This window comes from Camelus bactrianus, chromosome 30, assembly GCF_048773025.1.
Source record: "Camelus bactrianus isolate YW-2024 breed Bactrian camel chromosome 30, ASM4877302v1, whole genome shotgun sequence".
NCBI lineage: Eukaryota > Metazoa > Chordata > Mammalia > Artiodactyla > Camelidae > Camelus > Camelus bactrianus.
In genome coordinates this window covers 6,180,653-6,198,755 of record NC_133568.1, presented here as the reverse complement: position 1 = coordinate 6,198,755, position 18,103 = coordinate 6,180,653, and the positions used below count along the sequence as shown (strand labels likewise).

At 44.0% G+C, this 18,103-nt stretch overlaps 1 protein-coding gene across 1 annotated transcript in view; it reads left to right on the top strand.

Moving 5' to 3' along the window:
• The window catches only part of LOC141575598 (uncharacterized), a 108,092-nt gene extending 91,712 nt beyond the window's left edge, over positions 1-16,380 (top strand). Inside the window, exons 5-6 of the mRNA XM_074355172.1 lie at positions 7,250-7,397; positions 12,861-16,380. Coding sequence (XP_074211273.1) covers positions 7,250-7,397; positions 12,861-12,914 — 202 coding nt within the window. The 3' untranslated portion in view covers positions 12,915-16,380. The remainder of the gene's footprint in view (positions 1-7,249; positions 7,398-12,860) is intronic.
• Positions 16,381-18,103: the final 1,723 nt, after the last annotated feature.

Below are 18,103 nucleotides of genomic sequence, written 5' to 3'. Positions count from 1 at the left end.
TACTTTTAGCACTGCCTGTGCTGGAAGAAATGCTAGTGACCTTTTTGTGTCAGAAGTCAGTGTATAAATTGAGTCGCAACCAATGAGGTACACTTTGTTTCAATCCTGGTGTCCCAAGACTTTTTATAAGAACCTATTTTTTATCTACAAATGGGATCTGGAGAAAGAGTTTGAAATGTAATTAACTGGACTTATGTTAATTTATATATAAACATTATCTGAAAAAGACATGAAAATATCTGCATATAATTCATTTTACATGAAGATGTAAACAATAAATGTATCTTTTAAATAAATTGCAACTACACTTTTACCTATTATTCATTCCTGTTTATAATATGAATTTTATAAGGTTATTAATATATTACCCTTTTTGATAATGGAATCCAAGTCAAGAAGCAAACTAATTACTGTATTATGTGTCTTTATGGGTATTTATGTGTCTTTGCTCTTAAGGACTTGTTATAAGCAATTGGGCACAAAATTTAAATTCTGATTTTTATTAATAATACCATGAGGATATCTGACTCTATCACGACACTCCTAATCACTTCAGTTTCCTATAGTTTACATGAGTCTCCTTAGGTTCTTTTATGACCTTAATGGTATTTATTTTCCTTCACTCTGATGTTACTGTTTATATTCCCTCAGAAAACTTACTCCCACCTATTAACTTACTATACAGTGTAATTTGCATATAATAATAGCTAACATCTGCTGACAGCTAAGTGCTTCATGGGAACTAACTCTACCCATCTCTCCATTGGCCCCTTTTCCCTTCTGCTCACCCCTGTCTCCTTCTCCCTCTTTTTCTCATGAGTGACATTCACATGGATAATTTACTTTCTTTCTAAAACTAATGAAGTTTATTCCTTGTTGTACTGTTAACTTTGAGTCTTTGTATGAGTGGTATTGCTGCTAGTCAAGAATACAGTTTAATTTACTCAGCCTAAGGGAAAGCGATGCTTTGCCATGTAGAACTTTTCAGAATTTTACTATTAGATATTTGTGAAGATTTAAACTTTAACTGTGAGTTATGGGGATTGATTAGGATATTTACTTCCTAGAATTCCTGTTGGACTCTGTAAGAGATGAGGAACAGAGTGTTATGTTCTTACCTTTCTTAAAAATCTCATATAGGTACGACAGTAAGAAATTGTAGCAATTTGAAATGGAAAACATGAAACCCAATGTGGAAATGTAGCTGCATCTATTCCAGACATTTCAGTAAATTACTTTGTTTTTCTTGATAGATTTCTTATTGATATTTTTAGAGATTGTAAGTTTTCATCCCTTACTATTAAGAAATCTCAACTTTCCAAGTAGATAAATGCACTGCAATGATGGAAAATCATATTAAAAGAAGACACATAATTACACAGAATTTCTGAATAATAGTCAAATTGAATATAATGGACTACACTCATTTCAAATTAGAATTAATTATAACAATTGACAATTATTATAGTTTCAATAATGGCTGTTGAATCTCTTGTGAATAACATCAGTTGGAACTTCTAGTCTCTTGCAACTAAAATAAAATCTGGAAACTGTTAAACAACTCAGTACTATTCAGTACTACTCTTCATAGTACCTTTTTCTGAAACCACAGAAACTTTTATTTTATTAGTGTTTCATTTTCAGGTTTAGGGGAAAGAATTATTGTATCTCCGACATAAAACTTGAGTAACAGCAATTAAATTGGCCCTCTGGCTAGCTGTGGGCCATCCAAAATAAAGTTAGTTGAGGCTTTCCTATATTAATTTTGCTCTCTACATTAATTCTATAAACTGTTTTCCTTGTGCTGTACAACATGATGTGGGAGAATGAGAATAGACAAAGGGTGTGAAACAGGTGACTGGTGTGGAATATGTGGGACTAACAGATTGTGATGAAACTCATAGAAGGAAATTCTTGAATTGCATTTGAAATTTTAATCTCTTTGTTTCATCTCACAAAAAGTAACAATAAAAAATTCTGAAAATAGTATTTCTTCTCTCATGAATCCAAGTAAAAATTATACAGAGTTAAGAATGAACACATTTAAGTATTAAACAAATTTATTTTCACAATTCGTTTACATCTTCCCCATCAAAGGGACTTCTTTATAGGTCTAATTCTTAGCATTGGATACTGTAGGCTCCCATTACGTTGGTCATTGTAGATGTAGATATTTACCTGAAAATATAACCTTGATTGCAAAACCATGTTGTTAGCTTGTTAACTTTTCATTCATTATCTCAACTTTTAACACACTGTGTTTAAACTGCAGGAGACAGGTTTATGGATTGAGGTGCACAGTGAGCGAGTGAGAGAGATGCATTCTCAAGCCAAGGTCCAATTTTTATGCAAATACTCTGTGAAATAAAAATCTAATTTTCAGACTTTTTTTTTTTCTTTTTTTCTTCTTTTTGTTAAGCAGCACCATGCTTTTCCTGGAGCATAAAATACATTTTATGACTTGAGGTAGTGAAGAGTTCCATTTTCTAAATAGAATAATATCCACAAAGGAGGACTTAACTGTAAAGAAAAAAAAGTCTGATACAATTGGCAATCAAAGATGTTTATTCAGTGATCCTTAATGTGAAACATTGAATAACTGAGTATTATTGATGAGGGCAATGTCAGATTCATTTAAAATTAGAGACTGTTCTGAAATCTGAGTACTCTTTTAGGGTAACATCATTGTTTTTATAATTATTATTATTTGTGAAATGGGCTTATTGACGTCTGCAGATTTGGAAAATGCATAATTCTGCATCCACAACAGCTCACACTGTAAGTGTCTGAGGGCAGAATCATGCATTTCAATTTGGTTTTGTCTGCTTTTTCATCCTCTGTGTTTCTCAAGTCTTCATGAAACTCTTCACTCCACCACTAACATGACCAAATATCTATAAAACTTTTTCACATTCCTCTGACTGGCAGATGAATGGGGAAAACAGATTCCAAATTCTCATGCACAGTGAGGACCCTTAAGCAACCAGAATGTCATGTCATCCTGAAACCCTCGTCTACAGCTCTATTAGGAAATGGAGCGTGTTAGACACTTGCTGCCTACAGACTGTCATTTTCCTCCTGTGAAGAAAGCCCCAGGCCTCATCCACTCGGCCCCAATGAGCCTCGCAGCTCCCTGCCACTGACACACAATAGCTGCTAGGTTCCCTGGGGTCATTTTTAGTTGCTCATTTGCATGACCTGTCTCTTCAAAGAGACTGGAAATCCAAAAATATTTTTATAGAGCTGAACATAGAGTAGTCACTAAATACAGATTAATTAGAAAACCATTTTAAGCCTGACTTTCCACTCTTTTTCCCCAAATCTCTTGGCATAGTGAAACATTATAAACAAATAGGAATTTTAAGCAAAGAGTGTGTCAGTTTAGTTAACTGGATTACAACCCCGCACATCTGTCTAGCTCTGATTTTATCATTTTGTGACCCCTCTCTTTCCATGCCTTATACCACAGTCACCAAACAAAACAGATGCACCAGGCTTTCTGGGATTTAAAAAAAAAAATGCTTTTTTGTTGCCTCTGCCAGAAATGATCTCAACTCTGTATCTGGTTTTTAGTGATTCGTTGGAAAGGCAAGATCAAGATTTCAAGATTAGAAGCACGAACTGCTTATTTTCCTCACATAGTAACAGCAAGACAGTATGAGAGAATATGAAAGGGGAGGCCCTAAGTGGGAAAGTTCTGGGGGAGAATCAAAATAATTTTTTTCCCTGTCAAAAAAGAACTATGCCTTGAGGCTTTCCTTCTTCAGGCAGTATTTTAATGTAGAATTGAACTTAATGAGCTGTGACAAGTCCCATTTAATTTCATCTTCACTTAAGAAACGAAGTGGACTTTAAGGCCGCCTTTGTGCTGGTAATTAAGGCAAGTGAATGTGAATCTGTGTGTTTAAGTGGTAGCACATGTATTAGTTTCTCTCTCAAATTCATCTTTATTCAAATGCAATATCCCACAACAGAGCATACTGAAAATTCAGAGCCTTGTGGATGACCCAGACAATAATAGCAGTAGTAGCTAAACTTTATATTTCTATGGTGCTCTATAATTTTTAATCACTTCCTCATACATAATCTTATTTTGTCTTTCCAGCAAACACTGTGGTAGGGTTTATTACAGGCTTTTGTAGTTGTTGTCCTGGAAATGGCAAGATTTGACGTCGAGGCTTTGGGCTCCTAGCTTAATATCTAGTTAGAAACTGAGTAATTTTTTTCAGATCTTGGTATTTAATTAGCAAGAATTTCAAAGTCATTATGCTCTTCTCTTTTAAGTGATTAAATTAAGATATGGTTTATCAGCTAGTAAGTTTCTATTTGTGATACAACTTTAAGAAGGCTTCAGAATAACTGAAGCCCATTAAATCAGTTGGGGCCTTCGACTACAGGCATAGTCAAGCCAAAGGCACCCAAAGTTTTAAACAAAGATTACAATAAAACAAGATTAACAAAAGTCCTCTTATCCTTCTTCTGAGGCTGAAACAAGAATAGCCTATGGCATTGACAATGAGGAGAAATGTTTTGAGAAAAAGCTGCATATGCTTAGCATATATTTGAGAAACTTTCTACATGTCTGGTCTAATATAGTAAATACCACTGTCAATCTGTATCCAAGAGAAACTATTTAACATACTATGAATGTAGGCAAAAAAACATAATTTTTAGTACTTCAACCTGAAATAGACATCAAGAAAAGTGTCCAAAAATTACATCTTTGGCCTGATCACTTACGTTTGAAATATTTTTTCTGCGTCAGGCAACCTTCCCAGCCCACTTCTCTCCACTACACGAATCCTTGTCAACTGCATGCCTGCGGTGCGGCGCTGACAGCAGTGGGGGAGACCGTTCATGATTGTGACAGTGATAGAATGTTCCCAGCTGCAGGTTTTGGTGCAAAACTGCCTCCAGATGGAAGGGTAGCTCATGAGTTTGCTTGGTTAAGAACACGTGGCAAGGACTGATACTCTGAAAAAAAAAAGTATGTTGGATCTTTTCTTTAGTTTGCTGCTAATGTTGTGATCACCCATGTAGCAAGTTTTTGTGACTATACACTTGGCTCAGTTTTGGTAAATGACTGGTTTAGGAGTGTGTGATTCATGGGAAAGAAGGACAGTTACATAGATTAGTAGTAAATCTAACTGAAGTGTCTCTGATTTATAAATATGGGTTCTATTCTGGTTATCTATTTCTGCATATCAAACCTCCCTAAAACTTAGAGGCATAAACCAATACCTTCCGTTGTAGTCATCATTTGTGGGTCAGGAATTGGGCAGAATACAATGGGGGTGGTGCGTTTCTTTAAGATGTACAGGGCCTCACCTTGGATGGCTTGACTGGCTGGAGATAGCTGGAATTCCTCTACTGGAGCCATATGTCTAGATTTCACTCTGGCTGTTGGTTAGATTCTTCAGTTCCTCTCCATGTCACATCTCCTGAGCTAGTATGTCTGTTAAGGTGGCTCATTTGCTGTGTCTGACACCTAAGGATGGCTGACATAGCTGGGCTGCCTACACACCTTCCCTTTTTCTACATACAGCCTGTCCATATGGTCACCACGGGTTTCATCATGGTGCAGTGGTCCCAAGTAGTCAGGTTTCTTACACAGCAGCCAACTTCCCCCACAGTGAGTATTCTAAAAGGCTGGGGCAGAAACTGCAGGGTCCTTTATGCCATAGCCTTGGAAGTCCCAGAAAGTTATTTCTCCTACATAGTCACTAAATTTAGCCCAGTTTCAAGGTAGGGGAAGTAACCTTCACTTCTCAGTGGGAGGGGCATCAAGGAATGTGTAGCTGTTCTTAATTTACCATCTTCCGAAATGTCATTTCTTTTCAAATACAAAGGGTTAGTTATGGCTGGAATTAATTTTTTCAAATGGGATGCAATAATTATAGCTATAATTAATTATGGTTTTTAGTATAACAAGAGGTATGACTGGAATAAATATTTTTTAATTTAATGTTCAATTTACATAGATCCACTCCATACTATATGATTACAAATAAGCAATGTACTGCTTTTTACGTTCAACGTAAACCTCACACAGATAGTGCTGATAGGCCAAATCAACCTTACCCTCACTTGGCATTTTCTGATGAAATAATGGGAAAAAAAATCAGTGTAGGAAAAATTTGGGGGGAAAATTTTAGCTTTTCATAATAGAAATGTCTCCCTACCCTGCCTTATGTATTATAAAAGTAAACTTCCATGCCCAGTATTTTTGTAGGTCTATTTTATTTTTATTTTTCTTTACAGAAACAATGTATGAGATTTTTTAGAAGTTCTGCAAGAAAAATAGGCAAAAATAAACAATAATATAATCATTTGTGAGAAATTACTGAGCGTAAGTCTGGTACTTTTATACTCATTTCTTATGTAATCCTCGTAACATTCTTATGTGATAGGTGTATCATGACTGTCACAGCACACTATTCTATCAAGAGCCACTCATATCAAATACAGTGAAAAGTGTAGCCCCAGGAGCTGTGTAACTTAGCTCAGCCACAGAATTTAACCAGGTTTCCAGGGGACAGGACTTGGACCCGGATCAGTCTTATTTTCGAATCCATGCTCTTAACCACTACTAAACCACATTTTATAGAAGTACCTGTAATCCTACCTCTCACAAATGTGCTTTCTTAACACCATTATATATTACACACGCACACACACACACACTCTTCCAGAAGCTTTTATATGATTAAACTTCATCTTCCCTAAATATATTTTAAGAGCTGTATTTTCACTTTTTTTCTGTATTTATTATTTTTTCTGTTCCATCACCCACACTTCAGGAAAGGTTGTTGGAAGGTTTCTTTCTTCTATGCAATCATTCCCATGTTACAACCCCAATGTCATATAAAATGAGTATCTGTTGGGATTTTGTTATGATTTTTTAAATTCCCAGAGCTCTACCTATAAATAGTACATGGTATTGAGATCAGAATGTAATTGCTTATTATTCCAAGTACATGTTCTAGAAAAAAAATTTAATGTGAAAGTCTGTATACACTTACCATTTTCCCATGAAAACATAAGTAAACTAGACACCATTTTTAATATCCCTAAAGTTTGTCTTAACCCAGTTGCAAATCCTATGAAATCCTGCCTTATTTTTAGATAAGCAAAAAGTATAAGGCTCATATCTTTCTGAATATGTAGCCAAAACTTGAAAAAAATACTGTACTTGGATCAGGTTATCAGTGTTGAAAGGCAATATGAAACCTCAGTTCTCTATTTGCAGGTTCTGGTACTTCGCCATCTCTCTATTGGACATCATCAGTGCTCTACTTTTCATAAACTGGGACATAGACAGGATGCTGAAACACCCCTGGCACCCAGAGCTGACCCCAGTGGACTCTCCCCTGGGTCTCCACCTCAAGCAGACAGTGGTACATTGATGACATTCTCTGAGTGTGATCCTTTAGCTCAGGATTTTCACTATTTTTTATCCACAACCTGTACTAAATTATGGATTTTATATCTTCACTCTGGACACACACAACTAACATAAATATGAAATAATGCGCTCACAGGACATCTCCCTCCATCACACCACACTCACGATCAAGCCCGGGCAGTGACAATGTGTGTGTAAGAAGATGGCTCAGCCCCGCGGAGTGCGAATGCCTCCCGGGCCTTCTCCTCCTGCTGGGCCGCCGCCTCCCTTCTTTTCGCCGCGCCGCCCCGGTTCCTGCTCTTCCTCCCGCCGCTGCCGCCGCTCTGGGTCCTTGTCCTCCTCCTCCTGCCGCCGCTCCGGGTCCTCCTCCTCCCGCCGCCGCCACTTGGGTCCTGCTCTTCCTCCCTCCGCCGCCTCTGGTGCCCCTGCTGCCACTGGTGCCCCTGCTGCCACTGGTTCCACATCTGGGTATTTTTAGGGAAAAATCACAACAGTATTTTCAAGTGTCATACCATCCACGTAAAAATTAAACTTCCAGAATTTACAAATTAATTATTCTGAGCAGATAAATTATACATTCTTTTCCAGAATCCAGTCTACAGCAGTTAAAAATTCATACAGTTACAACATAACATTTTGTTTACAATCTACCTATTTACATAGCTTTCCTACTACAGATGATAAAGTTCTCATCATGGCTACCAAGGTTTGCAAACACAGTATACTTAAAATATATTTAGCAGTATATAAAAATTGGATTAAAAGGAAAAGAGGTACTACTATTAAATAAACCTGAAAATAAAAGGTGATAATAGAAACAACTCCCTAGGAAAATAGATCATAATATATTTGTTAGGACATCAAAAAAATTTCCCATCAGAGCGTATGCACAGCACTAATGAAACAATTTAACAGCTTTTTAGTCCTGAGCACAGAATACAGCTCAGCTGCAAAACTTTGGTCAATACAAGTAAACATGAACATTTAACACAAACTGTTTGACATTCTTTGTTAGTAGATTAAGGTCAATTCCATTTCTGTCCACCAGAAAAGGACACATCTGGACTGACTATACCTCAGTAAAAAAGCAAGTAACTGAAATAGCCAAGGAGAAAACAGAGAGGGAAATAAACGAAACGGTGGTGCAGTGAGATCTGAGGTCCGAGACGGTGTGGGGACAGGAAAGGAAAACGGTGTGAGGACGGGAAGTGGGCAGGGTGTCTCTAGGCCTGTAGGGCCATCCTGAGAGAGCAGAGCAGGAGGGAAGCTGGGGTGTTTGTCAGCATCACCAGTGTTCCAGATGCCGCACAGACAGGTGTGAGGTGCACTTGTGGACAAGGGAATGTGGCAGCTGGTCATTTTTAAATGAATAATAAAAGTCCTGGATCCTTAAGAATTATTTTGAGAAGAGAAGGGATCAAAACAGAGGAAGGTGCAGAAATCAAGGAGGAACGAAAGCCAGGTCCCAAGGTGATCGGTCCCGCATCCCCCCACCAGTGGCAGGGCCTGCATTTTCAGAGCCGCAGCCACTTCATAGGATGATCACAGCAGCCTCGGCCCCAACACAGGCTTGGGCAGCAGAACACGGGAAGAGGCTCAGGGGGCCTAGGGGTCCCGGCAGAGGGGTAGGAACGCGACCCTGGAGGAGGCCGGCGTTCTAACCCAGCGGCTCTGCCTTCACCCACCACGTGGCCTCAGTGACTGGTTCCTCTTCTCACCTGTGGGTTTTATTTCTTCATCCATCGAATGGGTTAGAAGGAGCACCCACCTGCAGGGTGATGGGAGGATTAGGGGGGAGAGTAACGCTCTGGGCACAAGCGCTCAGTGACCGCACACAGCAGTGGGTGCGTGCCACCCGAGGGGGCTTGTCTCCTAAAGGAAGTTGTAACAGCCAGCCCAGCACCCCAGGATTCAGAACTGAGGGCCAGGAGGTGACCGCAGATCAGCCTCTGAATTAACTGGAAGAGCAGGGACAGAGAGACCCCAGCACAGACAGGGAGTGTTCTGCGTTCAGTCTGTGTCTGTTCCATTCACTGCGAAGTCCTGTTCTTTCTTCAGGGACTAGAATTGTCACATAAACCAGAATATTGTGAGTGAAAGAGATATTTTCCATGCAGAAGAAACGTCAAGTTCTTATACACATGACACATGTTGTAGGAGACTCAAGGGCTGAGCCGCATCCTCCCACCCCTGTCAAGCCCCACCTCACTTCACAGTCAGGACCCCTCTGCCCTGCCCAGGGGCTGGGAGGGGAATGGGAGCTCCAGGGTGCCCCCTATAGGGGAGGCAGGCTACAGTACACACTGAGATGGTGGCCAACACAAGGGGGTGGCCAGACACCAGGCCACTGTCTACGGGAAGCTGTTCGCAGAGCTTGTGAGGAGTAAAACCAAGCTTCTGGCCCCTTTAGGGGTGGGATCTTGCACCACTTCCTGGAGCCTGAAGTCTGCGGCTTACCAACACGTTAAGAAGGCAATTTTAACATTTACTCCTTGCTTGAATCCATGACCCCTGGACCACACAACCCCCAGCCAGAAAGTTGGGCCCCGCCTGACCTGAAGCATTCCATCTGAAATCACCTCATCTTTTCTGCAAGTCTGATGTAACAGAAAATACTTCAATCATTTAGGGCTCTTAAGAGCAAGCAGCACTTCCCCAGCAGAGAACACGGTGTAGCTCTGAGTGTGAAAGGCTGCCATCTGGGACCGGCTCCTCAGTCACAGGCCGGCTCAGGAAGTCACATCACCTCCCCAAGACGGGAACAAGCAGCCTCCCTGCCCTGGGTGGTCACTGCACCGAGAGACTCCGCACGTCACAGTCTCCACTGACCCCGGCAATTCTATTCACTCATCTGTCTGTTCACCCAGAAAACACATTGTCTTGGTCTGGACTCCACCAGAAGAGATGTGGGTTCAGGGTGGTTGTCTGGAGGGACTCTGGTCAGGTGGCAGCGATGAGGGCAGGACAGGTAGCCAAAGGGACATCCCCAAGACTGTCCTGCTGTGGGCTGGGTGCACGTGATGTCACGGGCAAACCCTGGGGGCAGGGAGGAGGGACAGCGGCCTCCCATCTGCACCGGGCTTGGAGCTCTGCAGACCTGATCTGCTGCTGAGTCTCATGTCCCTAGGGCTGGGTGGGGCCTGTGCATTTCCCACAGGCCCCCAGGACCTGCTCTGCACTCTCAGGGCACAGACTCACACCTGAGCATCCTAACCCCTGGGGCCTGGAGCACGTTCATGCCGGCTCTTGGGGCATCGCACAGCAAAGCTGGAGGCTGCACTGAAGGGGGACCACGCCCCAGCACCCCTCACACTCACTGGGCACCAGTGATGTACCAGGCACCCCATGAGGGATATGGCCAGGAGAAAGGGCTGATGGTCCCTGCCACAGTTAATTTCTTATTAAGCCAAGTAAGTGGGAGATACAGCATGTCAGGGCGTGCTAAGTGCAGAGGAGAAAAATAATGCCAGAAAGTGGGGCAGGCCGTGTCCCGTGGGAGGGGGCGGTTTGCAGTGCTGGGCAGGCCCCTGAGAAGCTGACAGTTGAGTAAAGATGTCAGAGGTCCAAGAGTGACCCCTTGATCATCTGAGAAAAGATTGCTCAGGTGGAGGGCAGAGCAGGGTCAGAGGCTGGACCAGTGGCAGCTCAGCAAAGAGGCGGGGAGTCAGAGTGACAGTGACATCAACAGAGGAAAGGGGGAGGGGTGAGGAGGGGAGGCTGGGGAGGGGCAGACCCTGCAGACCCACTGGGAGACTCTGAGAGTTTCAGCTTTCACTCGGGGACTTGGAAGGCTTCTGGGGGTTGAGAGGAGGGACAGATGGTGATTTCCAGCTGTGGAGTTAGGGGCACAGGAGGGAGCAGGGAGCGGAGCTGGGGGGCTAGTGCCCCTGTCCAGGAGGGGACGGGGTGCTCAATGTACGAGCATTAGCAGCTTGTGTCAAAACGGATCAAATGGGCTTTTAGCTTGCACATCAGAGATTAAACCTGGGGTGTAAGGAAAAATCAGAATCAAGGGTTACTCAGAGCTCTTGGATGTAACCAATGAAGAACCAGGACCGCCCCGATGTGAGAAAGGAAGCTGGAGAGGACGGTCCAGGGAGACCCCTGACCCGTGTGGGGAGTGCGTCAGGGTCCGGGCCCCGGTCGTCACTTATGTGAACATGTGGAGTTCAAAAAGGCTGCCCAGGCAGGGGATGTGAACTTGGGGGTCATCTGCCTAGAGACTGTCTTTGGAGCCCTGAGGCTGTGTCCTAAGATGCAAAAAATTCCCTGTTACAGAAAAGAGAAAAGGAGAAGGAAGTGAGGCCTGAGCTTAGGCACCCCCACCTCAGGAGGACTGGGCCTGAGCGGAACTGGCAAAGGATGGGGCACTGGAACTGGAAGGGAGGAGGGACAGCTCGGCAGGGCGGGCTCAGAGAGGAGCAAGAGTTGATGTGCCAAGGGTCCCGCTGACCACGGAGGGGCACAGCAATGGGGAGGCCATTGAGGGCTGGAGGATAACAGGTCTTGAGGAGCCAAGAAGGACGGAGGCATCATTGAAGGACGTTTAAGAGAAAATAGGAAAACGGAGGCAGCCAGGACACACACATCACCGCGGTGGCTCCGATGGGTACAAGGGAAACCAGGACGGTGGGTGGAAGGGGAGGGAGCTGAGAAAGGCTTTGCTCTCAGATGGAGGACAAACAGCAGGATGCAGGACAGGGGTGACCAGTGGGGAAGGGCCAGCGTCCTGGGGTGGGGCAGGAGAAAGAGAACTGCTGGCGGGACATCCCGGCAGGAGCAAGAGAGCATCACATGGCTCTGGGGAACCTGGCCTGGGCTTAAAGGATGGGCCTAAAGCTCATTCATCCTAAAAAAAAAAAAAGTAGAAATGTTAAGAGGATACCTGGTTATTTCATTCTGATATGAAATTTAACCCAATTTTTGTCTTTTGTTTCTGAACTGGCTATTATTAAACATAAGTCAGAAGAAAATCATCCAACATTCAATTACGTAAGAGATCACCTCTCCCATGAATTCTTTAAAAGACTGTCCCAAAGAATCAGTCTTTTATATAATAATCTGTGGCTTGATAAAAATACACTTGGGAATAACATGTACTTAATCCATTACGTTTGTTGTAAAAAATACAGAGCCTTTAATGGTAAGAAATAAAAACATTCAGAAAGATGACTTCCCCTATATGTTATGGTCAATGTCATTAGCCAAGCTGGTCTTCTAGGGCACTTTTCAGTGGTGTGATGGTATTTATTTACCCTGGGTTAGCAAGGAATGAACAGTCACCAGCCTTCAATTTTCACATCAACTGTAGGAAAAAGAATTCCATTTTCTACACAGTCTGGACTTGAAACTGACTTAGCATCTCAGAACTTTCAAAAATTTATTTTATGAAAAGGTTTGCTTTACAGAGACTAGTAAGTAGGTGTCATCCTTGACATCTGCTTTCTGTATTCAGGCCGTGGGTCTCTGCAAAAGCAGCGTGAAAAAACATCAGAAAAGGTCTTGGTGAGGCCCAGCCATCTCGCTTGGAGCCCCTCCACTCCAGCTGCAGTCAGCTTCCGCGCTGGAGGTGTCAGGGGCCCTCTGCTTCAGACTCTTAACAAGGACAAGAGGAACCTTCATGGAGGATGCTCTCAGCTGCCCTGGAACTGTCTCTGCCAACAGATCAGTCGCACATTCATTTTATGCTATTTCCATTCACATTAAAAGAACCATATATGAAGTACAGGATTTACAAATTTGCAGCTTATTCCAAGGAAACCTCCCATTGTGTGTACGTATCCAATGGACCTGTTCTCTGTCCAGATGACAAATAAGAAAAAATGATGCAAAACTGCTTTTTTCCAGCATGTTCTTTCCCAGTACAAAATACTGCTCCTGTGTCCCATCAAATGGGCATCATTTTTGACACATTTATTTTAACTGCATCACTAAATCACCAGCAGGGCTGCCATGGATGGTGTTTAATTTTTACCAGTGAGAATCCGTCCCATTAATCCACAGGGCAGTTGGGCCCCAGTCCAATCCACAAGCCCTGGTATTTCTAACATGAGCAAAGTGGCTCTGAAATGATAGTTCAGGAGGGCTGACCTGGCTGGGGGGGGGGCAAGGGTGAGGCCACCAACCGCTACCAGGTCAGAGCAGAGCGGAGGTGAGTCCTTCTCCCTGGACCCCTCTGCAGCACCGCAGCACCACTTACCAAGTGCTTTTCCTTTCCATCACCACATTGCTCTTGTAGCAGGGTGCAGTTGTAGCATTCTGAGGAAGTAGAGCTCACTGTGTAGTTTTTCTCTGACATCCCTGGGGGGGGGCATGAAGGAGGAAAGGCTTGTGGCCCAAGGTTTCGCTCTAAAGGAAGGACAGTCTGAAGTCCACCGGCAGGAGCTTTCACATCTGGGATTGCAACACCTGGAGAGGCAGCTCTTTCCAGAAACCCTTTTATAACAGAGCATGTGTTCGCACTCCCTGGGTCCCAGCAAACCTCAGATTACCATCTGCCCAAGTCTCTGCTTCCTCCCACGGGAAGAGCTTGATGTTCTGCTGAACACCAGCACAGGTATTATTTCCCCAGCCCCGCCCCCATGTTTCTCTCAACCGTGTAGCTCACTGGCCACAAAGGCCACTGAGCCAGCCCCCAGGTCCATCACCTGATGGGTGCCTCTCCCGACCCACATGCCTCAGTGTCCAGGGACCCTCTCCTCCACCCGCCCATGTCCCCAGCCACGTGTCACACGATGAAACCGAACCAGGATGTTCCATGCTCCCAAGGCCCCAGCCTCACGCCTGACACAGTGCTCCTGAGCTCAGAACATGCCAGGAGCGGGAACTGTGGCTCCCACTATGAAAAGGGGCCCGGAAAACAGAAAGGGAAGCAAAGAGGGGGAGAAACAGGTCTCTGCTTTGCCCGGCTGGACTTTAACCTTCAGCTTGCCATCCAGAGCAAAGAGGTTGCAAATCTATGATGACAGAAATTATGAAACATCCAAACTGTTGACGTCGTAAACAAAATTTGTCAACAGCCACGTACAATTCATTAAAAGTACATTTATTGTTTAAAAACAACAACAACAAAAACCCAACAAGTGTGCAGCGTGTGCTGCCCAAGACGGTGTGCCTCTGGAGGCCATCTCTTCTTGGGCTCCGTTTGGCCCGGCCAGATGGGAGACACGGGACACAGGCATGGTCAGTGAGCACAGGCAGTGGCAAGAGCCCGGTGGGACAGCCAGACTGCAGCGTGGAGCTCTGTGGTCTGATCCTGGTCACTGGGTTCTTACAACACGTATCTTCTAAAAAGGGAGAGACAGCAGTGTATCTGATTTCCACCAAACAAGGTTTCCAACTAAATGACCTGTGGACCAAATCAAAACCACGCGCAGGGACCCAGGGAGTCAATCGCTTCAGTGTAACTGCAGGATTCAGCTGTGATGGGAACTGGGCTACAGGGCTTTGATTTAGCAGCCGGGGGGTGACGGCCCTGGCCCCCGTCCCCACCCACCCAGTCCTGCCACGTGCACATCACATGACGTACGGGAGGCGAGAGCAGGGGCACGTCCAGGAACCTCCTGGTTCAGAGGGCAGACCATTCCGGGACATTCGAAAGCGGCCAATTTAATCTTTCAGACAAAGTAGTATCAAATGACATTTATTCCAGGCCTTAAAAAAAAAGAAATGCATAATTTTAAATGCTTCCTATCTGAGAATACTGCCCTAAGTATGGGACTTTACTATTTTGTTGATTATTTCAATTTGGAGATGGAAACTAATGCAAAAACATGGTACTTAAAATCACTGCTCCCTTCCTTTAAAAACAGACACATTTAAGACTTGAAAAAGCAGATCTCTCTCCTTCTAAAATACAGACTTGGTTCCCTGTTTAGTGACAGTTTCATGGAGTTGCAGAATGCTAAGACATGTTTCATGGTATTAAATCTGAATAGCCACACATCCCATGATCAGACACCTACGAGGGCTCAACGTTTCGGCTCCCCTCTGCCCCGCACTCCTCACATCAGCAAGTCAGAGGTACCTGTTTGGTGGAGAAGCTGAGGTTTCTCAGGCACAAAGCCCCTGCAGTTAGGGCGATGGCAGCGCCTTAGGTGTGGAGAGGAGGGAGCCACACGTGAGGAGAAACGAGGACAAACGTGAAACGCCTGACGCTTGTGACTCAGTTCCTTACAGGCTTCACTTTGTGAGTGAGAACCTGCACTGAGGCGGCTGCACACGCCGCGCGCCCTGTAATGGAGAAGCAGGGGCATGGTTCCGGACTCACAGCCGCCTTTCTTAGAGTTGTTTATCAATAATTAATAATCACCAATAATAATTAAATCACGTCTGCAACCACCGTTCAGTGCGTGAAGTCAAAAGCCACGTTGTCTGTCTATACCAGACACTAAAACACCTACTTCAGGTGCCATGGTTCCTTCTTGCGCAGTTTTAAAAGCCTGATGCATCTATTTGGCACCCATCAAATTTAACCCAAAGTCAGACAGCTTACAGGGGCAGGGACAGAGTGTGTGTGTTTTGCGGGCTGCGGGGAGGAACAAGGTAGGGAACAGCCTGTGAGCCTGTTTTTGATGGAAAACTTATTACTGCTTCAAGCAACTGAAGAGAAAAAGTGCTCCCACCCAGAAAGCTAGAGTCCCAATTGCCACCACCTGTAGCCTCAGCCTTTCCCTTCTGCTAACTGAACCAAAAGACAGAAACAAACGGTGACAAAGCACACACTCACCCCCACACACCCCTGCTCTGTACAACTTCAGGCTTATGTTGGGCAACTATACTTCAGTCTCCTTACAAGGCATGCTGAGAAGTTACATACCCATGCACGTTCTGATTTAGGTATTTTAAAGCAAAACTGCTAAGGAGATCACAGCCTATTCTCCATAAAAGAACAAAGAGAAAGGAAGAGACTATATTTAAAATCTTACTCTATTCCCTGTTATTAAAAAAAAAAAAAAAAGGAAAACATAAAACAATCAACCTGAAAGTCTATTAGTCTCAAATAATTAGATCCAGTAGGTACAGAAGGTAGTGAAAAATGTTTTGAAAAATCTAACGATGCTTTGAGCGTCTTCTCAGATACTAAGGACACATAATGCTGTGCAGGATGAAGAGCCAAAAGTCAATCAAACAAAAAGCTTATTTGAGTCCAATAGAGTATTCTCAACCCATTTTCAAGGAGCAGCATTTGGGAAGCTGCAGCCATTTCCCAAAGGGAAGCCAGACAGAACAGCCACGTTCAAGGGAACTAGACGAGATACTGCAACCCGCTCACGATAAATCTGCGTTCTCCATGTGGCGGTGTGTCACTCTCCCTTGAGAAGCAGCTCTGTTCTGAGGAATACATACACTTTCTGGGATAAAATACTGCCAGCAACGCTGATTTTAAGCCCCCCCAGCATTTAATATTAACACCGTGCCGATACAGCAGGCGTGAATAACCTCAAAGGCACGGATCGCAGTAAAATGTAATAATAAGTCATGAGTTTTCAGTATTAATTACCTTTGCTTTTTATAGAATGGCTCTGATTTTTAATAATGGCTGGGTTTAACAACCAGTTGGCAAAATTTCTAAGAAGAGAACTTTTGGCTGTCATAAGCCAGCATGGACTAACTCCAGCAAATCATTCCCAGAAAAGTGTGGATGTCTGGGGTTTTCTTAGTAGCCATTCTTAAAGACTCGGAGACAGTGGGCTTGACTTTTAAAAAATAACCTTCAGCCCCTGCACTTAAACACGGAAGCCTGATTTTCAAAAATACGCAGGCCTTTGAAGTTGCAAATGGGTCAAGACTGGCTTTCACTCCAGGTCATAGGTGTAATCTACAGCATTTGATCCAGAGAAAACTTCAGTGTTTTACACGACTTTTCACGAAAGGGGGTTGGGTTAGGCTGCACTCAGGGTCCACTGGAAACAATATGAAGTTCCCTACGGCTCCCACACTCTCCACTCCTCTGGCCCCAAAGGAAACTGTACCCTAAAGCTTCTCTTATTCAGGAGCTGCAAGTTACAAGAAAAATACTGTGTAATTAATAATATAAAATAATTTATAAGCCAGCTAGACATTTGCTTATTTGCTATTCCACGAGAGGAGCAGTGGCTGCACCCAGCAGACACGGACTCGCTGATGAATGGAAACTGCCAAGCCCTCGGCCATCAGGAAGATGTAGCTCGGGAGGGGAGGGTCTGGGAGATGAGACTGTGCTCCAGGGTAAGTCTCGGGGGCAGCTTTCCTCCCACTTCACACTCCCTGATTTAAAGATGGTGGTGCAGATTCCCTCAGTCTTGATGGACGGGCAGCTTCCTTATTTCTGTGCCTTACAGCGGTGCCTGGTTATGAGCCATCAGTTTGCACCCATGGAATAAAAAGCCTAACACAGAAGCTGAGATAAAGAGACCTTGAGGGCAAGTCCATCTGGACGCGGACTCTAATGAGGGAGGATGATGTGGCTGAAAATGCACTCAGAAGGAGCAGTATGCAAACAGCGAAACTGATGCGAAAAGATGAAATTCCCAGAGTGCTGCAGCACGGAGGAGGGACTTGTACTGAGATTGCGGGGGATGCTGTCAGGGGGCCGGGCAGGGGCTACCCGCATCTGCCAACTCCTGCTGCTGCCCTTGACTTAGCCCGACCCCCACAAGACACATCTGCTGGGTGTGCAGCCTGTGGGCTGGGCCTGCATCCTCGACTTGTCTACAG